The sequence below is a fragment of the Carassius gibelio genome, chromosome A8 (genome assembly GCF_023724105.1).
Source record: "Carassius gibelio isolate Cgi1373 ecotype wild population from Czech Republic chromosome A8, carGib1.2-hapl.c, whole genome shotgun sequence".
NCBI classification, from domain to species: Eukaryota; Metazoa; Chordata; class Actinopteri; order Cypriniformes; family Cyprinidae; genus Carassius; species Carassius gibelio.
Genome location: NC_068378.1, coordinates 3765943 through 3792313, shown reverse-complemented (window position 1 = coordinate 3792313; position 26371 = coordinate 3765943). Strand labels below are relative to the sequence as shown.

The window sequence follows — 26371 nt, the reverse complement described above, 5'->3', positions numbered from 1 at the left end:
AACCCATCAGTTTAATAGAGATGTGTCCGTGATTGCCCACATTTTTAATACATGAGTATGTTCCCATTACATTTTTCCAAAGAATTTTTCAATAAAAAATTCCAATGAAATGTTCAAAGACATGAAACTAACCATCTCCAAATTTCATAAACTTTGAATTAACAGTAAGAAACACAAAAATTGAGTCAGAAAAAAGTCAAAAAGCCCATAAAATATTAGAAAATAAATAAGTATAACAACTTACAAGCAGAAATTTTAAAGAGCATTTGATGTCTGAAGTCTGTTTTATATCGAAGCCTGCACTGACCAAGAAAAGCTAACTTTTCCAGTGTTCATTTCTTTGACAAACAATTTGCCTCATAGTTTTCATCAGATACATTTTTAACAGTTAAGAAAAAATATCTATTTGTCCATTTTGGCAAGTGTTCAAGTAAATGCAGTCAGTTGACAACATTTGGGAGAATATAATATGATATATATATATATATATATATATATATATATATATATATATATATATATATATATATATATATCATTGTATTGGATCCATGCATTAGATCTTAAAGTGACAGCATCCTATATAACTGCTACTACCTATGTCCTTAATATTAATCCAACAACATCAACAAAAATGAACAGACATAACCTTGTAAACATATCGAAGCCTGTGTGTATGTTCTCTTTTCTCTGTAGGGATCTTTTTAATGCTGCATTCTTATCATGCTGGTCAGAGCTCAGTGAAGATCAGCAGGATGAATTGATTCGCAGTATTGAGCTTGCTCTGACTTCTCAAGATATCGCTGAGGTCACACAGACACTGCTTAATCTTGCAGAATTCATGGAGCACAGTGATAAGGTCAGTAATAAGGTCTATAGAGATTTGACATAATATCAGGTACATAAGCAGGTCATAATTTCAAGTTTGTTCAAAGGAAATCAGAAGAAGAAAGTTTTGAATTTTGTCTGGTTTTACTTCTGTATCCTCTTCAGAAGGTCATTGATGTTAATAAATGTACATAATTTTAGTTTTACAGCATGAGTGAACCTGAAAGGAGCGCTATAGTTCTCCTTCGCACTTGGATGATCACATTTCTTTCCATGTTTAGTATGATCTCATTGTATCCGGATGAATGGTGCATTTGTTCAGTTTGATTCCAGCACAGTAAATAGAGCTCACACCATTCAGCGGTGACTTAGCAAACAGGCAGTAAAATTAGAGAGCTGTGAAGTGAAGAGTTTAAGCAGTGAGGGTCAGTTACATAAACCTTACGTAAACTAGATGCTCTGTTCTGCTCCTTTTTGGCTTGATCATATGCTGTTCCATTCAGTTCTTCTCTTCTGTATCTAAAGTTTTTCGGTTGCACTTTATTTTACAGTACGTGTACTAACATGTACTGATAGTGTACTTGCAGTGTATTTATCTAAGAAAGTTCTGGTAACTCAAGGTAACTACATGGGGTAGGGTTAGGTTTAGGGGTAGGTTTAGGGTTAGTACCTAGTTATTGCATAGTTATTGTAATTACTATAATAAGTACATAGTATGTACATGAGGAACAGGACTGTAAAATAAAGTGCTACCAGTTTTTCTTTACTTTATTTTTTGTTCTCCTACTTAGGGTCCACTTCCCTTGAGAGATGACAATGGAATTGTTCTGCTGGGGGAGAGAGCGGCTAAATGTCGGGCCTATGCCAAGGCTCTGCACTACAAAGAGCTTGAGTTTCAAAAGGGCCCTTCACCACTCATTTTAGAATCCCTCATCAGGTAGGAATCAAAACATTTCTTAAGTCTAAGGGAGCCATGCAGATATATTTTGGAGAAAAATACACTGTTGTTCAAAAGTTTGGTTTCAGTAAGATTTGTAATGTTTTTTTAAGTCTCTTCTGCTCATCATGGCTGATCAGAAAAAATAGTAATTGTCACGAATGGGGCGGGGCCGATAGCCATGGGAATGGAGGGAGGCTGGTGGAGTGAAAGTGATAATGAGCGACACCGACCGGATTTGAGAATAAAAGGAGGGCTGACGGCAATGCAAGACAAGAGTTGACCAGGCCTGGATTTTGCTATTATGCTGATTAATTATCAATATTGGAAACAGTTTTGCTGCTTAATATTTTTTGGAATCTGTGATACTTTTTCTCAGGATTATTTGATGAATAAAAGGCTAAAATAAAACAGCATTTATCCAAAATTGGAAATCGTTTGTAATAATATTCACTACTGTTAAAAAGCTTGTGGTCAGTATGAATTATTATTATAATTTTTTTCTTGAAAGAAACAAATCAATGCTTTTATTCAGCAAGGAAGTGTTAAATTGATATTTAAAAAAGTGTTAATAAAGACTTGTATTGTTATTTAAAAACAACAACAATAATAATAATTAACGCTGTTCTTTTTAAAATTATTTTTTCAAAAAAAGTTCAAAAATTTTTTTAAGGTGCATAATTGTTTCCAGCATTGATAATAAATCAGCATGTTAGAATGATTTCAGAATGAATTCAGCTTTGCATCACAGAAATAAATTATATTTTAAAGCATATTAAAATAGAAAACCATTGTTTAAATGGTAATATTTTACAACATTACTATATTTTCAGTATTTTTTGGTCAAATGAATGCAGCCGTGATAAACATAAGAGACTTCTGTAAAACAAATTAAAAATCTTACTGATTCCAAACTTTTGAAGAGTGATGTAAGCCATATGGCTCTTTTATATAAACAAGCTATGCAGATATACTTTAGAAATGACAAGAAACAATAAACATCAATAGGGGCTTAGTCTCCAAAGCAAGATTTTCTCTTAAAATTCAGCAAAAACATAATTATGCACTCAGTTTTCATTTTTTAATCACACACCTACAAATGTCCCCTTACACTGTTTATAAGTATGCGCTCAACAGTACTAAAAATTTAATCACCAAACCATGTCTCAAGTTTCCTCCAGTGTTCCTGCATTGATTGCTTGTTTTGGGATGACTTCAGGTTTCATTTTAAATGTGGTCTGTGAATTACTGGAAGGTGCTTTGGGATTTGAGTTTCCCCTTGATTCCTCCATAATGGTGTAGGTGTAATGTCCTTCACAGAGACATTTACTAGTGTGGTCTGTTGAAAGTATAAATTATTTTTTTTTTTTTTTATCTGATGTAGTATTTTGAGAAACAAAAGTATGTGAAGATGTCCAAAAACAATAAAAGATGCTAAGTGATGCATCTTTTATAGATTTGTCAGACTAGCATAGTTAAATCTCACCAGTAGATCTCCCCCTTAGTTTTATGAAACCGTGATAAATTTAGCAAGGGTAATGATGTGTAGCTTTAAAAGTGTGTAATTTATGGTGATGCATGGCACTGGTTCCTCCTCGTCTGCTCTTCAGTGCTGTTTATAATGACAAGGCTGTTGAACCGTGAACCATCTTTAAAAATGAACATTTTATAAATTAAAATTCTCTCATTTACTAATTTACTCATTCAAGTCGTCCCAGAGGCATATGACTTGCTTTCTTCAGATAAACAAAACAATTTTTTTGAACGATAATCCTTTTCTGTGAGTTCACATAATACAAGTGGATAGCATGATGCAAAACTAGACTTTATTTGCCTTTGTCAAAGTTTGGGCCCAACAACATGTTTTTGTTTTTTAATGGTGCAGTATATAGCTAGGAATATTTGACTAAGTAAAAAGTAAGATTGCCGGAATCTTCATTCTAATTTAATTCTTATCTTATTCCAGTGTCTAGTTGCCATCTCCTCTCATGGTTTCCATTCACCTGTTTTTTTTACACTGAAAACTTAATGAAAAGTTCAAGATCAATTTATTTATTTATTTATTTATTTATTTTTTCAGCCTTTAAATATGACTCTTTACTCTTAATCTATTCTGTATCTGGCTCGGCCCTCCCATGGAGTTTTTTTTTTTATTTCAGAGGATTTGAGGAGAGCTTAAAGTAAGAAAATGTTTATTCATCCCAGCTGCCTCCCCACACTTCAGTCTTCACAGAGGCCTTAATTAGCTCTGCATTTGTTTTTATACTTTAATTTGGGAACAATTGAGTTGGATTCCCTTTTGTTGATTGGTGGTTAAAGAGTTATTTTCAGTCTAATGTTATGCAGTGTCTCGGGTCACATTCCTCGTTTACTTGATCACTTTAGAGCAGTGACTTAAAGTGCCCCGATTATGGATGTTTTGAAAATTACCTTTCATGCAGTTACAGCTCTAAGTGAATGAAAACATCCGGCAAAGTTTTAAATCTGAAAGTGCACCGTGTATAAAGTAAATATCTTTCAAAAGAAAGAGTCAACTCTGAATCATTGAAACAAGTCGTTTTTAAAATGAATCCCAAGCTGTTACATATTGCACCCCCCCCCCCCCCCACTTGTTGGTCTTCGTGTTGGTCTAAGTGAAAATGCTAATTCATTATTAGCTGCTCACAAACGCTGCTTTATCAGGCATTACATTCAAGATAAAATGAAAATGAGACTAATCGGACCAAACACATGCAGATTAGCATCACGCAAAGGAAGGGTTTGGGTTCACTCATTGAGCTAATCGTTTGGGACTCGTTGAGCAAATTAGTTACAAATAATGCAATATTATAAGACAATGAATGTGTTTTTGACCTTGCTTGTATGTCGACCTGTTATTGGGGACTCCAAAAACCAAAATATGAACCTTTCATTACCCATAAGGGTCACTTTAATTTGCTGGATTGAGCCAATATCTCTTAGGGAAGTTTTGATTACTCCAAAACATAAACAGTATTTGAAATTATTACTGAAAAGGCATCTGCTGATTTACTTAGAGAAGTTACTAATTAATTTGTTTTTGCATTATCTACAAATGTAAACTCTCAGTACATTTCAGAATGGAATCAGTAATTATCTGATGTCTAGTCAGGAAGTTTGTGATTTGTGAACAACTAACAATCTAACCCTTACCGTATGCATCTTGTGAATCTTCCCCTTCCGCAGACGGCACACCCAAGACTCACTCACTGCCTGATTAGTATTGCACAGAGGAATGGTTAGAAAAATTGCTGGTTCATGGTCAGAATAAATGGCGTACATTGTAGTGTTAATTTCGTTATTTATCCATGAAACATTGTTTTTAATTTGGCATTTGCGTTATCTTGCATTGCTAACAAGTCTTCACTTCAAAAGAAAAGTCAAGGTATCTTAGTCAAGTTTTAGTCGACTAAAAGTATTTTAATTTTATTTTTAGTCAAAAAAATGTAGTCTTTTTTTAAAAATAACATTTCAGTAAAAAAAAGTGTTTCACATATCTCAAACATTGGTTAAATGTCATAATTACCTGACAAAAAACACTTGTTGAATGTAAATGTTAAACATATCTGGTTTAACATGTCGTCATCGCTTGTCACCAGGGCCGCTGCTGGCCAAATGGGTGCCCTAAGCAGAATTGTATTGTTGTGCCCCCTCTCCAAATTATAATATTTTAAAGGCTTAACAGCTGATGAAAAAGCGGAGACGATTGTTGACGAAAATGAAGAGAGATTTTATCTTCGTTTTTATTTTATACAAAACATTTTTGTCTTGTCTTTTTTTCGTCAACAATAATGCATGTTAATTTAGTCTTAGACAGCATTTTTGGACAGTGGTGCAGTCATGTCATCGTCTTGTCTTAGTCATGAAAAAAAAGGCATTGACGAACATGTTTCGTCTTGTCTCGTCTGACGAAATTAACACTAGTACATTGCCAGGGCCATATACTTTACAATCCTTATTTCAACTTTTTGAATAATGACTATGTCAGGGAGCACCTAGGTTACATTACATTACATTACATGGCTCTATGCTATTCAAGTGTTATGAAAGTGCACATTTATGTTGTCAGAGGAGACGTTTTTATGTTAAATTGTTGCCTCCTGATTGACAAACATTTGTTCTATCAGTTTCGGTTGTTTTAACCTCTTAGCCTGCACCCCGACGCCCTCGTCCTGAAAGCCATTCAACTTGCACATGTCAGTGTTTATGAATAGATTAAATGAAACGGGACAAATTTAGTCTTGACAAACTATGTAACATTATAAAGATCTAAGCGAGTTAAAAACATCTGCAAGTGCACCACGGGTCATGTGACAAGAACTAACCAATTAGCTTCATTCTTTCCTGTAGCAACGTTGAAAGCTCAGCTAAGATGAAGGAACTGCTGATCATAGCTGTATATGGATTGCCATTTTGAAATAAATTTAGTAGCAGAGCTACTGCAAGCGATTTTTTTGTGCTGCAAATCCATTTATCCTTTGCTGAAATTTCCACGTCTTCAGACTTACTTTATTTTTTATTTTATCCTTACTTCAGCTGCTACGGGTGATCATACCTATCAGTGTTAATTTTGACACAAAATTTTAATTTAGTTTTAGTCTTAGTCTTTTGACTATAATTCTTTTTGGTTTTAGTCAAGTTTTAGTCATCTGATTTGTTTTAATTTTAGTCTTATTTTAGTCGACTAAAATTGCTTGGTATTTTAGTCAACTAAAATAAGACTAAAATCAATAACAGATTTACTAGACATTTTTTTACAGCTGGTATAGGAAACAAACTTAACCAAAATATATAAAACACAAATTCAACTTTATTTCAACACAACTGTGTCTTTATTTCGATTCAAAAGCTTTTATGCAGCAACAAACACTGTCATGATAATGTAAACAATAACTAGCTGCCAATTGACCATCAATAAAAGAAAAATAAAGTTAGGTCCAGGACCTTAAAGCTTACAGCTGAGCTGAACAATAAGTGCATACATTTAAAGTAAATATTTAATAAGTTGGGTGGATAAAAAAAGTAACAAGATTTTATAAGGTATTCATTTGTCTAGCAATATTGTATGTTTTAAATACTACAATGTTGCTAGATTAGTATGTATAATGATAGGATGTGAACATTCACGTTTCACATGACTAATATAGAAATATTTGTGATAGTCAGCAAGTAGAACATTATAAAATATACTAAACATTAGTATTAATCAAATGTATGTATCATAATATTACGTATTAGTATTGTGCTCTCATCTAACTTGAAGAAGGGGCTATTTTACAGTACTTTTCAGTTCGTAATATTTAATGCTACAACATCTACGCACTGCAGTCTTCCAATTTTGCTAATTTCAATAAACAAAAGAACATCGTTGTGAAATTCTGTTGAGAAAATGTCCAGGTTGCTCGTCTGTAAATGTCTTTTCAAATTGGTTGTGTTCTTGCCACGAATGAGCGCTCCGCGTGCTTTACACTTTGTTTTGTTTTTTTCGTCGTCAAACGTGAAGTGAGCTGTGGACATTTTGTCGCTCTTTTAGACATCACCTCTTCGAATGCCGACTTCCCGCGAGCTCATTTAAAAACTGAAAACCTTCGCTTCAGGCTCGGATTGGTTCTCTTCTCTCATGCAGTCTCGCCTGTTCCGTTTTTCTGGTTCTTTTGTTCATTCCTCGCATCTCTCCCGTCTGCTGATTTGATTTTCGTCAGTCTATTTTCGTCTCATCCTTTATTCGTTGACGATAATGTCAATCAATTTAGTCATAGTTTTAGTCTCCATCAGTGCCTTCTTTTTTAGTTTTCGTTTCGTTTTCGTCCGCAAAAATATATTTGTGATGAAAATAATGACGAAAATATTTAGTCAACGAAATTAACACTGATACCAATAACTTGTAATCTTTTCAAGAATACCAGAATCATGCAAATGAGCAAGTCTGCGTTCATTAGACACTTAATAATATCACATCAGTTCTTTTAGAATTGCTGAATCTGCTGCGGTCGTTCCATCACATCTGCAGCAGAGACCTGAACCAGGAAGATGGTCACCAGATCACACAGTAACCAGTTAAACCATAATTCCGGAGAGCGCCAGGATGTTTTCCTCTGACGTGCTTGTGCATCGCAGTTGTGCTGCCGTGTTAAACCATATCAGTTTTTCAAAGGGAACTAATGGCCATTTTATTTGGCCTCTGTTTGAAGTATTCCCATACTTTTTATAACAGCGGTCTCTGTTTTTGTGATGGAATGCAACTTCCTCCATTCCCAGTATCCCATTACGCGAGATGTAAACAGTGTGACGCGTCGATGTATTTTTGTAGTCGGCGTAATCCATGATGGCGACGCGTCGTTGCAGCACTAATGGAAAGCTTATAAAGACTGTATTTGCTACATTTTTGTAAGCAGTACACATAAAAAACATGAACATTAGAAACGCTGTACATACCAGATCCGTCGTAATAACGAGTCATAAACACATCCACATCTGTAAATGCTGCATTTTTAGCAATCCCAGGATTTTCTTTAATTCGCAAACAAAGTTAGATCTTTTTTTTTATTTTTCTCATTATTCTTATTTTTCCTACTCAAATTATTCTTATTGTATTTTTCTAGTGCTAAAATAAATCACTTATATGATGTTTAAGTTTCTGTCTAGTGTTTTATAATTGAAAAAAAAACAAAAAAAAAACTATGCGATGGTATGTTTACTGACTAAATAGTTTGTAGAAGCCTTAAATACTATTGGGAAATATATTTTCTTATACTTGGGGAGGGTGTAGACATAGTCTCAGAAAAATATTTGCAGGAGTCTCATGTTTCATGATATATTATTCAGATTTTAAATAGAAACTCATGAGACATGTGGCTTTCAATCCATTACTTTTCTATATTTCTCCAGTACTCATTTCATGTATTTTTATATCAAATAAAAAATATTTAAGTGTGGTAAAAAAAAAAAAAAATTCAAGGCACTTCAGTGTCTATAACTTGTAATATTTTTGAGCATTATCAAATCTGGTTGATAAAAAGTAAAGCCCAAAGTGTCTAACTAAAATCAGCCTAAGCAGGTTGACAGTTTTTAGTTGGTCATCAGCCTGGTCTTTGCTGGTCTGAAGGCTGGTTTTAGAGGGGTTTTGACCACTTCCTTAGCTGGTCAGGCTGAGAGAACAGCTGGAACAACCAGCTAAAACCAGCTTGACCAAGCTGGGAGACCAGCATAAACCAGCTACGTTTAGGCTTGTTTTAGCAGTTTTTTTTTGCAGGGTAGAATAATCATATTAATAGTAGAAAAATTGTGATTATCATTTTAACCGTTATTGTACAGCCCTACTCTGAATTAGTAATAAGCTTTTTTTCTCATGGAAATTTAACTAACTTTGGAGTCCTCAGGCCTGGTACTGATTGTGTTCTGTTTCTTGAGTCCTTTGTATTGTTTTGTCTCATTTTTGTTTTATCATAACAATAATGTTTTGTGTGGTAAAGAACAAAGAAGTGCTGAGAAAGTTAGAGAAAAGGTCTGATTTGTTTTCCATGATTTGATGAGACTTATTATTTATTTATTTTTTTGGTCAGATGATAAAAATCTGCTTGAAGTAGAATAAGGTAGAACATAGTCTTTGTAAAAAAAAAAAAAAAAAAAAAAAAAATGGTTGTCCCTTATAAATATTCCTGCAAGATTGAGAAATACCTCATAAGGGTCTGCAATGACGGTAAATAAATAATGACAATTTCCATTAAAATTATTGCTTATTATAGAAGAATGGCATTGGGTCAATCAGTTGGGCACATTGTGTCCTCCAGTGCACTGAAAGGCCTGTTCCTGGAAGCATAGCCTCAACTGGACCTCCCAGAATGCACTATGCATCAAAGATTCTGCACTAGCTAAAATGATATAGAATGTACTCATGTTGATCCAGGTTTTGGGTATTATTGTAAGAAATTATTAGATTTATGTTTTTAGGTGATAGTTTGATATTTATGGTTACTTCTCGAAGAATCAACCTCACCTTTGGTCGTCACCTTATATTTATTTACCTTTTGCATGCTATCTCTATTTACTTTTGTAATTTTCTGTTATGGGTTTATGGCCATATGCTATTTGCATAAGCTGTCTGTGATAGTTGTGTGAATCGATCTTGACCAAGAGTATGTGAATTCTGAGATCAACAATCAATGCAACAAATGATAGATACAGTGTTCAAGTGAATAGAGTGGCCGTTCTTGAAGGTCAAGACAATACTTCTAGTACTCCTAGTTGGAAGCAATTTCAATGTAATTTTGTAATGTTTTGTGTATTTTGTGCTTATTCAAGTTTAACTCCCACAGTTGTGACTACCTTTTTGTTCATTTTGTACCAAAGCAGACACACATCATTTAGGTAAAGCAAAAAAAGCTTTTTAAATATACAATTTATTAATCATCCATTATTTTACTTTTTACACAGTTCATTTTACTGTACCAGTGAATTCACTATAATATCTCTGAACTGTCAAATAGTTTGTAATTGTACAATGAGCATTTTGTGTGAATGCTTACATCAGCTTGTTGTTTAATGATCATGTGCATAAAATCCTAAAGAAAATAAAATATTTAAGAGATAAATACCATGTATAAAATGCAGTTTACAATCATACATCATTTCATCACATATTCAGTCCTATCGTTCTATTATACAAATGCATTCCCCCTGAAAAAGTTTGCCCAGTTAAAGCTGTAGATTATGTGGATCGTTTGATGCCAGGTTTAGCGGTGAGCAGGAACATAAATCTGGTTTTGACAAGTGTTTATGGTACAAAGTTCTGTGGTCGGATCTTCATCTCCACACGTTTCAGTGAGTAGTTTGGTCCATGCCATCCGTACCAAGAGATGCCATCTGGATTCTTGGTATGTGACCCATAGCGGTAAAACACACCATTTAGATTGGAGTCGGTGCAGCAGTTGTACCAGTATCCACCTATGAAAGAAAGACGCTAAAGTTAAGGTACAAAGTTCATTACCACAGAAGAATATTGTGTGGTGAGTGTTTGTTTTTGACCTTGGCGAAGTTGTGCGCAGTTGTCCACACACTTGTCATTGTCTTTGTTTTTAGTGCTGAAGTTGGTATTATTGTGGTAACGTAGAGAGTCTCCAGCATTTCCTCTGTAATTGTCGATGAAGAGCTTGTAACTGTTCAGCTCGTTGCTCACTGTAAAGAAGCCATATTCAGCGTAGCGTGTCTCACCCTTCCAGTCCTACCACAATAAAAAAATAAAAAATAAATAATAATAACATACAGATTGAGTCATATAAGAAAGCGTGCATTAAGTGATGTTGACTTTAAATATTCAGGGATTCATATTGTTTAATGAGTATAACAAAGGATGAAGCTTTTTCCACATTGGTTTCAATTATGCGCACACTTGCCTCCATCTCTATTCTGAGCACTGTGGGCTGTCTAGTAAGACGAAATATGTTTTCGTTGCCGAGCCAGAAGTCACCACGAATTGTACCAAAACCATTCTTGTATTTCTTCCAGTCGTGGTTGAAGCTTGTCAGACCAGCCTTGCGTCTCTGAATGACAGTCCAGCCACCACCATTGTTCTCCATGTCACAAAATACCTGAAGAAACGGGGGGGGGGATTCATGACAAATATTCTTTCAAAATGAAGACCTCGCTTGAATGAAGACTAAGATTTGGACTTACGTTTAGTTCAGGTGTTCCAAGGAATTCATCTTTTGGTAGTTTATACTCTCCTGATATTTTGTAGTTCTTGTAGTATAGGGATGCACAATCATAGATCGCATCTAAGGGAGAGAGAATTCTTGGTTTAGGGTATCAACCTAAATAGGATCCGCTAACAGAAGGAACTTCAGTGTGCACTCCTGCTGGTTTTAAGCTATGTTTGTCTGTGCAGCTAGCACATACCTAACAATTCTTCACTGTTTGCATAGTTGGAAGTGGGGAAAAAGGAAACCGCTTGACAAATGAATAATTAGGTGTTTAAATTGCAGCTTTTGTAACATGCTTTGTTTTAACATGCATCTCTTTCTGCTTTGGGAGATTAATAGTTCAATATTTTTGGGGGGGAAATGCTCCCATCATTTTTTTCAGGGTAAGAATCACAAATTACCTGTAATGACTTGGATGCTGTTGTAAAGCCAGACATTCCTGCACATGTTAGCCTGTATTATTACCTACTGATTACCTCTAACTACTGCCTAGACTTTTCACTGCTCTTTGTGTACAGCTATTTTAATGGTTCCCTAAATTAAAACATGTGCGTTTAAAGGGTTCCATGTGTGTGAAATAAAACATTCTGTTTGGATGAAACTAAACAACCTTTGTTTTTATTTTCCTCTGAAATTGTATTGTCACGTTACAGTACGATACACTTTGCTGTAAACCGTCTCACTGCTTAAATTGCTCAAACCTCACTTGCTTACTAGATAGTGTACCATGATAAAAAAAAAGCTTTCAAGCACACGTTGAATTGTGTGTCAAGACTTACCTGAAGTGCTCTGCTGTGGAGCAGATTGGGCACCTTGCAGCTGCATGATTTCAATCTGATTGTAGATTTCTGAATACTTGCTCTCGGCCTCTGTGACTCGGGCCTCTTGCTGCTGGTTAAGCTTTTCCAGCTCCATCATCTGCCGCACAACCTTCATGAGATCAGACTCCTGCTTCTTGCTAATTTCTTCCAAAATGCTGCTCAGATTGGCCACCTGAACCTTCATGGAGCGCACCTCATCGCAGCATTGTGCTGTTTTTGCTGGTTTGGGTGTTGCCAAGTTCTTCTTGAAGGAACTCTGAGCCATAGCAGGACCAAGGAGTAGCAGAAAAAGAGTCAATGATGTAGCTGTCATCTTCACCTTTTTTGTTCTTATGTGTGGAGAAAGTGCGAATAGTCTTGCTTTGCAGTTGACGCCAATCTATCCTGGCTGTGTTGCTCTCTCGAATACTTGTCAGATGTCAGGGCACGAGAAAAATTTCAGAAGAACTCTTTACAATTAAGTTTAGAACTGTAGAATATTTTCCGCGCTGGTTTCTCTTCTCTGCTCTTCAGAATCTGAAATCTGCTCACACAGAGGGCCTGCAACGGATGCAGCTTAAATATCCTTTCACATGTTTTGTGCCCTCCCCTTTTGCTCAGGCCTACAGTCATTGATCCCCCCCCACACACACACCACCTACCACCACTAAGCCCTCCCCACCCTTTCCCCCGGTAAATTTTTTCTCCTCTGCCTGGTCCCACCCGTCAATACGTGTCTTGCACGATATATCCATTTTGCACAAGCGGAATCTGTTTGATAACAGAAGATTGCGTGAACACACTTTGTTCTGTGAAGGTGATGCATTGTCTGATGTTCCAAACTTTTCTTTTAAAGAAAAGTGATCTTCCATGTGACGTCCTCTCATTGAAGAGAAGGACCTTTGAGAGGAAGCTGTGCTTTAGCATTCTTTTAATTTCTCAGAACCAGCTTGTAAATACTAGAGTCAATGCTAGTTAAATTAATTGGAATGATTCTGGCTTTTAATCTATAAATTAAAGGAGTGGTTCTCACACTTTTTTCAGGTTTTTACCATTTAGTGCTGAGCCAACTAATTACATTTTAGTCTAATTTGCCTCAGAATCTTCAAGGTGTGTTTTGTTATAACTCAGTCGTGACTGCATGTTCGCCTTTCTTGAGGAGTGGCTTTTTTCCTTTCAACCCTCCCATACAAGCCACATTTGTGAAGAATTTGTGAGGTTGTCACATGCACACAATGACCACTCTTTATCATAAATTCCTACAGCTGCTTCAGTTGCTGTAGCTCTCGGTCGCCTCTCTGACTAGATTCCTCCGGCTCTTTCATCCAGTTTGGTGCAATGTCCTGATCCAATTCAATTCAATTCAATTCAAGTTTATTTGTATAGCGCTTTTTACAAAATAAATCGTTACAAAGCAACTTTACAGAAAATTATGTTTCTACAATATTTAGTAGTAGCTAGTAGTTTGTGTACATTTGACAGGATTTCAGAAAAAAATAAAAATAATAATAATAATACAAGACGTAGTCAGCTAGACGATGAACTATCAATATTATTAATTAAGTTATTATATGATTCAGTCACACATTTAGCAATAATTGTTAGTTCTGTTTGTTGATTCAAGGTAGCATCATCTGGGGTCCTCTGAGGGTCAGCATCATCTCTTCTCAGGTGTTCTGGATCCAGACTGGAGCTTGTTTAAATCCTAGTTACCACGGGATGTAAATCCCGTGGCGAAACATAGAAACAAAATACAGACATCATTAGCATAGCTGCTGATCCAACAAAGTAAAATTAGTTTAACCCAAGTTAATGAATAAAAATGCACCTTTGAACAGATGCAACTACACTCACAATTAAAAAGATACATTATTCGAATGCTTGGCGAAAGAGATGTGTTTTTAATCTAGATTTAAACAGAGAGAGTGTGTCTGAACCCCGAACATTATCAGGAAGGCTATTCCAGAGTTTGGGAGCCAAATGTGAGAAAGCTCTACCTCCTTTAGTGGACTTTGCTATCCTAGGAACGACCAAAAGTCCAGCGTTTTGTGACCTTAGGGTGCGTGATGGGTTGTAACGTGGTAGAAGGCTAGTTAGGTACGCTGGAGCTAAACCATTTAGGGCCTTATAGGTAAGTAATGATAATTTATAACTGATACGGAACTTAATAGGTAGCCAGTGCAGAGACTGTAAAATTGGGGTAATATGATCATATTTTCTTGACCTGGTAAGGACTCTAGCTGCTGCATTTTGGACTACCTGTAGCTTGTTTATTGACGAAGCAGGACAACCACCTAGAAGTGCATTACAATAGTCCAGTCTAGAGGTCATGAATGCATGAACTAGCTTTTCTGCATCAGAAACAGATAACATGTTTCGTAGCTTGGCAATGTTTCTAAGATGGAAGAATGCAGTTTTTGTAACATTGGAAATATGATTTTCAAAAGACAAATTGCTGTCTAATATAACACCCAGATTTCTGACTGTAGAGGAAGTAACAGTACATCCGTCTAGTTGCAGATTGTAATCTACAAGATTCTGTGTAGTGTTTTTTGGTCCAATAATTAGTATCTCTGTCTTATCCGAATTTAATTGGAGAAAATTGTGTGTCATCCAATCTTTTACATTTTTAACACACTCTGTTAGCTTAGATAATTGGGAAGTTTCATCTGGTCTCGTTGAGATATATAGCTGAGTATCATCAGCATAACAGTGGAAGCTAATTCCGTATTTTCTAATAATATTACCAAGGGGCAACATATATATTGAAAATAGAAGGGGACCTAGGACGGATCCTTGTGGCACTCCATATTTTACTGATGATAAATGAGATGACTCCCCATTTAAGTAAACAAAATGGTAGCGATCGGACAGGTAGGATCTAAACCATCTTAGAGCCTGGCCTTGAATACCTGTATAGTTTTGTAATCGATCTATGAGTATGTCATGATCTATGGTGTCGAACGCAGCACTAAGATCAAGTAAGACTAGAAATGAGATGCAGCCTTGGTCTGACACAAGGAGCAGGTCATTTGTAATTTTAACAAGTGCAGTGATCCAGAGAGGGTCTGTGTTGTACCAAATACCTTCCATTTCCGAATAATAAACTTCATTGTGCTTCTAGACATTGATAAAGCCTTTTATTTATTTTTATTTTTTAAAATCAATTTCCTTGTGTCTTTCCACAACTTTATCCCGGAGATCTTTTTTTCATTGTGGATTTTGCTTCAGTTGCCCTACCAAGTACTGCAATGCTCCAGGAACTCTTTTCATGCTGAGATAATTAAAATGAGCACAGTTGATCACAGTTAAAAGTCAAATGGCTTTGTGTGCTATTTAGAAGTTGGTCAGCTACACAAGATCGAATTTATAAGTCATTTTAAGGAGGGGATGATCCTTTTTTCCATCTCTTTGATTGATTGTTTTTTTTCTTTTATTACTCTCGGAGGGAATTGCATGGTAATGCACATGACAAAGTTAATGTATTTGGTTTTGGTGGAACAGATCTGATATGCTGCTGCTGTGGCAGAGCAAGTAATGAGATTTGCTACTGCCAATACATGACTATATTGTCGAATATGTTCGAATTTTAATGACATGGCGCTACGCTTCTCGTCTGGTGTGCGACCACTGATCTCTATATTAATTCAATAGAACGTTAATATACACTTGGAATAGAAAAAGAAATAAAAAGAAAGTGACGTGACGTGACATAAAGCCAAGTATGGTGACCCATACTCAGAATTCGTGCTCTGTATTTAAACCATCCAAAGTGCACACACACACAGCAGTGAACACACACACACTGTGAACACATTTATGCTGCGGCACCCATGGAGCAGTTGGGGGTTCGGTGCCTTGCTCAAATCTATGATTTGTCTGATTCGCTCTGAAACCCTACAACAGTAATGTAATTTGTGACAAATATATATATATACAGTGGGGCTCGAAAGTTTGGGCACACCTTGCAGAATCTGTGAAAATATGAGTAATTTTCAAAAAATAAGAGAGATCATACTAAATGCATGTTTTTTTTTTATTTAGTACTGTCCTGAGTAAGATATTGTACATAAAAGATATTAACATTTAGTCCACAAGACAAAAAAATTGCTGAAATTATTAAAATAACCCCCTCAAAAGTTTGGGAACCCTTGGTTCGTAATACTGTGTTCTGTTACCTAATGATCCTCGACTGTTTTTCTGTTTTGTGATGGTTGTGCATGAGTCCCTTGGTTGTTCTGAACAGTTAAACTAAGCAGCGTTCTTCAGAAAAATCTTTGAGGTCCTGCAGATTCTTCAGTTTTCCAGCATCTTCGCATATTTGAACCCTTTCCAGCAGTGACTTTATGATTTTGAGATGCATCTTTTCAGACTGGGGACATTTGAGGGACTCAAACACAACTATTTAAAAAGATTCAAACATTCACTGATGCTCCAGAAGGAAACAAGATGGAATTTGAAGATCAAGGTAAATTGTACTTAATGTGTGTACCGGGAAACATACAAGTATCTTCTGTTGCTTACGAAGGGCAGAACTAAATGGAAAAAAATTATATTTAAAAAAAAAATAAGACAAATTTGGCCATCTTCATCGTGTTCAAAAGTTTTCACCCAAAGAAGAGACATGAGAGCGATATCTATAGAAAGCTTGACATGTCTGCTTTTAAACTAAACAAGTGCCCCGAAAATAAATATTTTGTGATAAAGTAATCCATATGAAATTAACGTGATGTCCGTTTTTCACGTCTCCCTTCATTATATCTAATGTGACCACACTCCCGTGCTGAACACATAAAATAAATCCAACTGTTTTTGCTGTGGTACCAAAATTTACTGGTATTTGTACCGACCACTTATATCCAAGAAACGCTCTTGTAATAGTAATGATACTCTTTAGAGGGTGTTAGGAAGCTGTTTACGATGTCAAACTGCTGTGTGAGTCTGCAAGTGTCTGGAAAAAGAGTCAAATGAAGGGTCTTTGCATGTTGTTTTTTTTTTTTTTTTTTTTTTTTTTACATTGTTATTCTTTAGTCTAATAGTGATTTAATATTTACACATCTATGCAATGTGTGTACATTTCAGTGTTGTACGATTCATTTGATTTTGCATACTAGTGCATGTTTTTTAAAGAATAATACAGATTTGTTTCTGAATATATTTTATTGCAGAAAATATATTATTCGGGAATGTGCTCCACAACTCAAAGGTGCTATTAGCACAGCTGAAGTCAATGAGGATGTTGTCTGGTTGCCATCGGCCACAGCCAGGCATCCAGATGTTTCTCAGCAGCTTTGGGAGCTTCAGACTGTCGCGAGACCCCATGTGTCTGCTAATTAACGTTCTTTAGTACAGCTGAAATGTGTTCAGGTTGATGAGAAGCATTTCATCTTGAAGTCCTAAAGCTTTCAGACTATCTGCCTCTGAAGTGTACAGTTTCTTTTTTACAGAACCTTTTGCTTTTGCACTTCTAATTGTTTGTCTAAAACTGTGTTCTTCAATCAAACAAAACTCAAACAAAAAGTATCCTGTAAAAACATACAGATTTTTGGAAGACAAAATCTCATTCTATCTTAAGCTCTGGTTGTAACTGTTCACAATGTAACTGTTCACATCACTGTTCGCAGTAGAACAGATGGTGCTAGAAATTCCCTGCATTTATTAGATAGGCCTAGACAGGGCTCTAGATTGCAACCAATTTGGTCACACATGCGATCTAATTCCTCAATAGTGCAACAACAACAAAAAAAACAGATGTCGCACAGGTGGGACCAGCCGTTCGAGGGGGGGAAAAAGTCTCTGTGATTCTGAAAGTCTCCCTGTGGTTCAACAACAGACAATAGACCCCTGCATTTCAGCCCGAGCCTGAGGGGCGCCAAATTTTTTACACCCCTCAAGCAGTGCAATTTTCACATCATATTTCAGACACAGGCAGGGCCTCCCGGACTTCTCTTAGACTTTTCCTTACTTTTATACTGTAGACATCCATCAATTGGTGATGAAAAATAATTGCAGTGCTGGTGGAAACAAAACGAGACAGTGCTACTGTGACTGTCAAGAGTGGCTCTAGTATTTATAGTCCCACCATTAGAGCGAGTCAGTTCAGCTGAACAATTCTGCATTCAAATATACGCAGTAGGCTTAAGCTTGCTGCAAAGCACTGGAAAAAGTAATTACCAATAATGTGACAGAGGGAAATAGTAAGAGATATTTGAGATATTTTAATTATTCACTAATAAACTAGTGTTTTCTGAGCCTGTGTCGCCTGTGTTTTAAGCTTTCTGTAGATAAAATTATGAGGCATGTATTTGCTGAGTTTCGTTTCATTTTTGTACTCCTGTTAAAGACGAGACGGCAGAACCATGCATCATGTTTGTTTTCTTTATTTTATTAAAGCACAATGTTTTGTTGATTTATTGTGAGTGCACACAAATAAAGGTAGACCTTTTATAGTTACAAATTATGTATTACTCTTACCTTTAGGAGCAAAAATGACGGCATATCCACTGAGAAAAATGCAAGTGATTATGCTGGTGTCTCCATGTCCTGAAGCGTCTCCACACAAACTATTGGATATAGCACACATTTATCTGGGTCTAACTTTTAAACATTGTTATATGCTTGAACTGTTTTATATCTATAAATTTTATTTTAGGCCAATCGTGATGGTTTGAGAAGGCTAAATTGATCCAACATAGGCTCACTGTCTGCATCCAACATAGTAAATCACGCGCATATGTGACTGAATCTTAACTCTGGGCTACTAAATGATGTTTAATACTAGCCAATGGCAAATAAATTATCAGATTTTACTTGCCAGTGTGTTAATAGGAGGCTAAGTAAAATTTACCACAGATATATTTTTAATCTGCAAACACTCTTGCTTGAGAGCTTCAGAGTTTCACTCTCCATCAGTGATCTGTGATATTTTTCAGTTTATCTGAATGGATGTGGAGCCCACCTGTGTTTGTATATTTGACGTATCATAAACTCTAGTGTGAAGGCGCACAATTCTAGAGCTAATGCACAAATGACAATCTCATTGGCTTGCGCTCACCTATTACCTATCACTGTATTGATTTCAGCAAATCAGTTTGAGTTTAATATTCATTAATCCTTAATGTATTTCACATGGATCTTATTAGTAGAATTTATGTCAGGTCCCAGCCAGTCTACAACGATCACACTCCCCTGAGTATTAAGCACCCTCACCTGTTCACCATAAGGGACCTCATCAAAGCACTATAAAGCACTCACCTCAGCCCCAGTTCAACGTCAAGCCTCCAACAGGAACAGACCTCATGCTATAGTCCCCTGCTCGTCCCATGTCCTGTGGATTCCAAGACGTGACGAGTATGTACTTTTGAAACACTAACCTTTGTGTCATTGTTTTGCCGCTTCCAAGACTCCCGAGCTATTCCTGTTACTTGATATCCCAACGATCTCCTGAATCTCCTGTGTTATCTTCGAGCTCGCTGGCAAGTTTCCTCTCCTGTAAAAGAAAGGGACAAGCATTAGTGAATTGTGATTGTGTGGCATTGACTTATCTTCTACGGACGTACTCACCTGCTTTCAGCCCCTCACGGAGTTATCTGCACCGTATCCGCACCTGAAATCACCTACTACTCACCATGCACTTGAAATTGTTAAAATAAACTCTGTGTTTGATTCCATTTCCTTCTTTCTCCCGTGACTATCCTGGCAATTTGTATCATTATTATCTAATACATACTTTTGTTAGTTTTTTCCCTATTTTTTTTTTTCATAGAAAAAAGCACCACCACCAGTCCAGTTAAAATATATATATATATATACACATAATTGCATAATACATGAAAAGAAAATAGAATACAAAAAGATTAGAAAGGTAGTTCGATTTTTTTTAGAATAGAATTAGAATAGTGAATGCTGGAGTTCTTGAGGATGGCTGAGGACTCAGCTGCTTGGAATGAGTTGGGGAGGTCATTCCACCAGGAGGAACATTTCATTTAAAAGTCTGTAAAAGTTACTTTGTGCTTCTTTGGGATGTCACATTCAAGCGACGTTCTCTTGCAGAATGCAAGCTTTTAGAGGGCACATAAGTCTGAAGTAATGAATTTAGGTAAATGGGTGCAGAATTAGTGGTAGTTTTGTAGACAAAAATCAATGCCTGAATTTTATGCGAGCAGCTATTGGTAGCTAGTGCAAATTAATAGACAGAGGTGTGATGTGTATTCTTTTCGTGGTCCAAGAACTGAGCCCTGAGGCACTCCAGTAGTTAGATGTTGTGACACCTCACCTCTCCAAGATACTTTAAAGGACTTATCTGATAGGTAAGACTCAAACCACAGATGTGTGGTTCCTGAGATGCCCTTTGCCAGTAGGGTTGATAGGAGGATCTGGTGGTTAACCATGTCAAAATCAGCGGACAGATCAAGCAGGATAAGTACTGAAGATTTGGATTCCGCTCTTGCCAGTCTTGGGGCTTCAACAACTGAGAGCAAGGCAATCTCAGTTGAATGTTCACTTCTGAAGTCAGGTTGATTGCTGTCAAGGAGGTTGTTCGGTGTGAGAAATGCAGAGACTTGGTTGAACACAGCTTGTTCAAGTGTTTTTGCAATGAAAGGAAGAAGGGAAACTGGTCTGTAGTTCTCTAAAAGAGATGGGTTGAGGGTGGGTTTCTTAAGTAGTGGAGTTATACGAGCCTGTCTAAATGATGAGGGGAAATGGAGATGGCTTGAAGGAAATGAGATAGAATAGGATCAAGTGGACAAGTAGTAGGATCATGAGTTTGGAGACTTCTGCCTCAGAGAGTGAAAAGAAAGATGTAAGTGTGTGTATGTTTGCTGGTGATTATGAGCTTGACTGATTGTTGTATGAAAAATTGTGCACTGATGTTTTTAATTTTATTAATGAAAAACGTGGCAAATTTCAAAAGATGCTAACAGTTTAGGGTAAGGAAGTGAAGATGAAAACATTGCAGATAGCTGGGAGGGTGAGAGTGAGCGTAGGTTACGTTGAAAGATGACATGTGGAAGGGTAAGTGATGCGTCAGGGACCATGTTGAGGTTAAGAGTGAGGAGGAAGTGATCCGACATGTGCAGTGGAGTAACCAGTACATGATCAGTAGAGCAGTGTCGAGTATAAATAAGGTCCAGTTGGTTGCCTGATTTGTGAGTAGCAGAAGTTAACACTCGGTTCAGATCAAAAGAGGCAAGCATAGTGTGGAAATCAGCATACAGAGGTTTATCTAGGTGGATGTTGAAATCTCCAAGCATAACTAGGGGAGTACCATCCTCAGGTTGAAAGCAGCACATCTAATTCATCCAAAAAGTTACCTAGTGGTCCCTGGGGTCGATAGACAACTACAAAATGTATTTTAAGAGGTTAGGAAACAGTAAATGAATGGGATTCAAAGGAGCTGTTGATATCCAAAGATGGTAAAGGTTTAAATTTCCAATCATTAGCGATGAGCAGACCAGTACCTCCACCTCCTCCAGTCAATCGGGGGGAGTGGGAAAATTAGAAATTATTGGAGAGTGCTGCAGGTGTAGCAGTGTCCTCTGGTTTGATGCAGGTCTCTGTTAGGGCCATGAGATTAAGCTTTGACTGACTAATAATAGAAGTAATGAAATCGGCTTTGTTTACAGCAGACTGCCAATTCCAGAGACCAATAGAAAAAGAAAGTAGTGTATTAGCAGACATGCACGTAGGCAAAGTGTGCAGGTTGTTAAGATTGCGCTGCCTACATTGTGTGATGCGTGGTTTGCAAGTGGCAGTGATAGTAGGGATCTGGAAATACATAGTAAGAATTGGTTATATATATATATATATATATATATATATATATATATATATATATATATATATTCGATTCTTAGCATTTTAAATTGACTATCGTCAGATTGGTGATTCACGATTCAAAAATAATTTTTCAAGATTGATGCATTTGAATCATCAGGGTTTGTAATCAATGCATCGAGAAAACGAGTGAATCCCTATTCACAGCCCTAACCGCAACATTACAGGACTGTTTTCAGTGCACGAACTGGAACATGTTTAAAGAGGCAGCCACCTACAACAACCACACATAACCTGCAGGAGTACACTGAAACTGTGAGTGCCTAAATAAAAAAAGTGTATTGTTGATGTGACAGTCAGGCTAACACCACGCGTTCAAAGCAGAAGCCGTGGATGACAGCAGAGGTTCATGGATTGCTAAAGACCAGAGATGAAGCATTCAGATCAGGAGATAAAGCAGCCCTCAAAACAGCAAGAGCCAATCTGTCCTGTGTCATCAAAAATGCAAAACGGTCATATGCTCAAAAAAATCAACAATCACTTCACAGACAGCAGAGACAGACGGAGCCTGTGGCAAGCCATTCAGACCATCACTGACCAAAAGCCCCCGCCAGAGGCCTGTGATAATTACACATCCCTCTCAGGGGCACTCTACCACTTTTATTCTATTTTTAAAATGCAGAATGACACACCTGCAGAAAAACTGCCCATAACTCCCAACGACCAGTAAAGTACTGTCTGTAGACTTTTTAAGTTAAGTCAAATAACCTTTATTTATATAGCACTTTTAACAGTACTGATTGTAACAAAGCAACTGAACAACATCAAATAAGAAAATAGAGTGTCAGTAATGCAAGAAGGCAGTTCATCATTGAATTCAATTATGTTATCGTCCAGCTCAGTTCAGTTTAAATAGTATCAGTGCAATCAAACGTGTGCACCCAACTTTGGAATTCAGATATATAAACATCACGATTTGTTTTAAGTTTAAGTTTTTAAAGGGGGGGTGAAATGCTCGCTTTCACTCAATATCCTGTTAATCTTGAGTACCTATAGAGTAGTACTGCATCCTTCATAACTCCAAAAAGTCTTTAGTTTTATTATATTCATAAGAGAAAGATAGTCTGTACCGATTTTTTCCGGAAAAACACGAGCGTCTGTAGGCGTGACGTGTGGGCGGAGCTAAAGAATCACGAGAGCCAGTAGGCTTTTGCGCTGATAGCGTTTGGAAGCTGTGACATTACCTGAGGACAAAACCAACCAAAACAAACCATTGCTAACAGTCAGATTCAGCGTATATTTATGATCCAGAGGCTGAAATTTAACAAGAGCAGCAGCAACAACAGCGGCTCTATGTGGTATGTACTGAAACTGTATATATATTTGCTTAGCGGTTTTGGAAAATGATTAAGTTCCACTTTGTTGTTTTTTTTTTTTTGTTTTTGTTTTTTTAAGCTGTACATGTGGAAAGTGCAGTTTGATGACAACATCGCATGTTGTTTACTTGATGTGCTTACGCGCCGATAGCTAAGTTAACAACAAAGAGATATTTGAAGCAGTTTTACTCATGCAGTTTGATGACAACATCGCATGTTGTTTACTTGATGTGCTTACACGCCGACAGCTAAGTTAACAACACAGAGATATTTGAAGCCGTTTCACTCACCGCCTGCGGTTCCAACACACGATCGTGACCCTTTTTCGTTGGGACTGCATTATCCTTAAGAAATAAACGATGTGCAAATCCGTCGTCAAACTGGGCCTTGTTTGTAAAACAAGCATCTTCGAAATACAGGGGAACAAACACAAACACTTACACAACTCCGTTGATGCTCTGTAAAAATAAACTCCATCCACTGGTCCCTTAATGCTGTTTCTCTTTAGGTAATCTGTGCAGGGTTGTCTTGCCCTGGCAACCAAAAACACACTCCTTTTGTGACATTTCGCGACGCTCTCGCTCTGAGCCTCTGATCAGTGAAGTCTGTTGTGCTCTGAGTGCTCTGCTATACGGGAGCGCGCGCTCTTCCGGCAGACGCGCCCTCAGGACCCATATAAGGAAATTCCGCTCCGTCTAACGTCACACAGAGCCATACTCGAAAAAAACTTTCCGAAACTTGTGACAAACCGGAAGTAGTATTTTTGGAACAGAAATACTCCTTCAATCATACAACTTAATTTTTGAAACTTTGTTCATGTTTAACTCTTTAACAGTGTAAAAAACTCAGTATGCATGAAATAGCATTTCACCCCCCCTTTAATGAAAATGTGATTTGTTTGGCCATTTTTATCCACGTTTCCAGCAGATGTTTTATTACAATGAACTATTTATAATGCCACTTACATAATCTTATGTTACACAATATCACTTCTTCCAGTGGTGTGTGGTCAGACCACAAGGAGATCAACAAGTACCTTGTGTCAGGAATACCACGTGTTGGAAAAATAGCACCAGACTCTTAAGTAATCAAATGGGGAACTACTGTCTAATGAAGTGACTGGCAATAAGTTTTTGGTCCAACCTACTTCAATTATATAATCTCAGCTGACTTTGCGGTATTGTCTGAACTGAATTGGGAAGTAATGGCTTAATCTTTTATCATGTGCCATGAAAGGAGGAAATGGGAAACATTTAAACATCTGGATTGTTTTCATTCATTGCACTGTAACTCTTGTATTTTTTTCCGTCTCTGAAAGCTTGGATTCCAGGAGAAAGTTAGTCAAAAGCAGACTGTTTCATAAAACAAATGTCAAACCTGAACACAGCAGTGCTCTTTACAGTGCAGTTTTGAGATATTTTTACCACCAATGCTGGTCATCCTAGCAATAATATAGTTTTCACGATGGCCAACTATCTGATCAACATATCATATACTGCAAACTTGATTGCTTTCCTCCAGCTGTGGCAGCTCTGATTCTGTGGCAGACATGGACATGAAAGTTGTTTGTCCACTGTCTTTTTTTTTGTTTTTTGTTGGTGTCATCATAGTTTTCCACCCTTGTTTTTTTCCAGTGTTTGCAGAAAGTATGTGGATGTGTGTTCTTCATGAAACAATGTGCAGAAACACAGTAGCCAAACTCAAAAAATTCATAGCGTTTTAGTATAATGGTCTTCTCATTATAATGGTATGGATGTGACAGTCCAGTCATAGTTATTAATATTCTCCATTGTAGTTTGACCTGCTCGCGCTTTGCTCTGAAGAGATATCAACGTAGTACTACTATGAAGCGCTTGACTGAATCAAACACATTTTATATCAGGTAAATAATATATCCATGAAATATATACACTACCTGTTCGAAAAAATCCAGTCTCTGCCTGTGTCAGTTTGAGTCTTGGTAAAGTTTTAAATCCCTGCCGCCAAGATGCTCCTCTGTCACGGTCACGGATTATAGAAGTGAAACATAAATCTATAGGGGTGGTTGGGTTTATTCACGCACTTTAAAATATTAATTTGAAGCTTATTTCTTTTCTGATTCTTATTCACGGCTTTATCATAATAGGCTGCATATTAACTTATTGGGAGAAAACCGCAAGTTCTATGTGAAATCAGACATTTGAGCTCCCCCATATAGTCAGAATGGCATAATCAATAACACCCACAAATATTCGACTGTGAGATTGGTAGTCGAATCAGGCTCCTCGAATCGAAGCATTGAATCGTCAACTCTTCGGGGTCACCCCTAGTATAAACACCCTATTTCTTTAAATAGCAATTATATAACTGGGAAAGGACATGCAGATTTTTATTCTTTTTTTTTCACAAAACTTAAAATAACTTTATTTTCTTAAAACTGTTAAATACATGGAACTACACTGCGACCAAAATGGTTGCATATGATTGATATGGTTGATTATTTTTGTACCTACCTTATGTTTTAGGCAATATGCTATGATTTACTATGAGCATTTATTAAAACAGAAATGTGTATTTTAAAAATATGTTTTATAGCGTGCTCTGAGCATTCAACACATCTAGTTGGCTGCTTCAGCCCCGCGATGCGGGAAAGCTATACTGAGCAGCTGGTTACTCACGCGCTCTGTTCGGTGCGCACGAGAGAGCTGCGCCTCACGGACAGCAACACTGAACCGAGCCCTCCTTCAGGACATATGCGTCCTCCTGCACCTGAACGAACAAATACAAATCGCATTTTAACCAAACAGAAAAGGATGCGAAAGAGCTCAATTCAGCACCGCGGTGTTCTGGTGTTCAGGGCGCACACAGAGACGTGTCTCAAAGTCTTCTTGTTTTTGTACCGACAAATACATACTAAATATGTCAAAATACCTGTCTTATAGAGTGTGTTCCAAAAGT

The 26371-nt window shown here is 36.9% G+C and overlaps 2 protein-coding genes across 2 annotated transcripts in view; one reads left to right on the top strand and one right to left on the bottom strand.

Annotated features, from left to right (window-relative positions):
* mtor (mechanistic target of rapamycin kinase) overlaps positions 1 to 26371 on the top strand; it is a 157762-nt gene that overhangs the window by 33751 nt on the left and 97640 nt on the right. Inside the window, exons 27-28 of the mRNA XM_052603534.1 lie at positions 697 to 859; positions 1620 to 1765. Coding sequence (XP_052459494.1) covers positions 697 to 859; positions 1620 to 1765 — 309 coding nt within the window. The remainder of the gene's footprint in view (positions 1 to 696; positions 860 to 1619; positions 1766 to 26371) is intronic.
* Positions 10164 to 12872, bottom strand: angptl7 (angiopoietin-like 7). The gene is made up of 5 exons (XM_052603535.1): positions 12261 to 12872; positions 11456 to 11556; positions 11176 to 11370; positions 10808 to 11003; positions 10164 to 10726 (listed from the first exon to the last, which is right to left on the bottom strand). The coding sequence occupies exons 1-5, from the start codon at positions 12613 to 12615 to the stop codon at positions 10557 to 10559; spliced, it is 1017 nt and encodes a 338-aa protein (XP_052459495.1). The 5' UTR covers positions 12616 to 12872; the 3' UTR covers positions 10164 to 10556.

What these genes read in the sequence shown, in the direction of transcription:
- angptl7 (XM_052603535.1), bottom strand. Translation starts at nt 12,615, where the DNA reads ATGACAGCTACATCATTGACTCTTTTTCTGCTACTCCTTGGTCCTGCT. An exon ending in TCCACAGCAGAGCACTTCAG is followed by an intron (nt 11,557 to 12,260) that starts GTAAGTCTTGAC and finishes TCTCTCCCTTAG; the next exon opens with ATGCGATCTATGATTGTGCA. An exon ending in CTGCGCACAACTTCGCCAAG is followed by an intron (nt 10,727 to 10,807) that starts GTCAAAAACAAA and finishes TTTCTTTCATAG; the next exon opens with GTGGATACTGGTACAACTGC.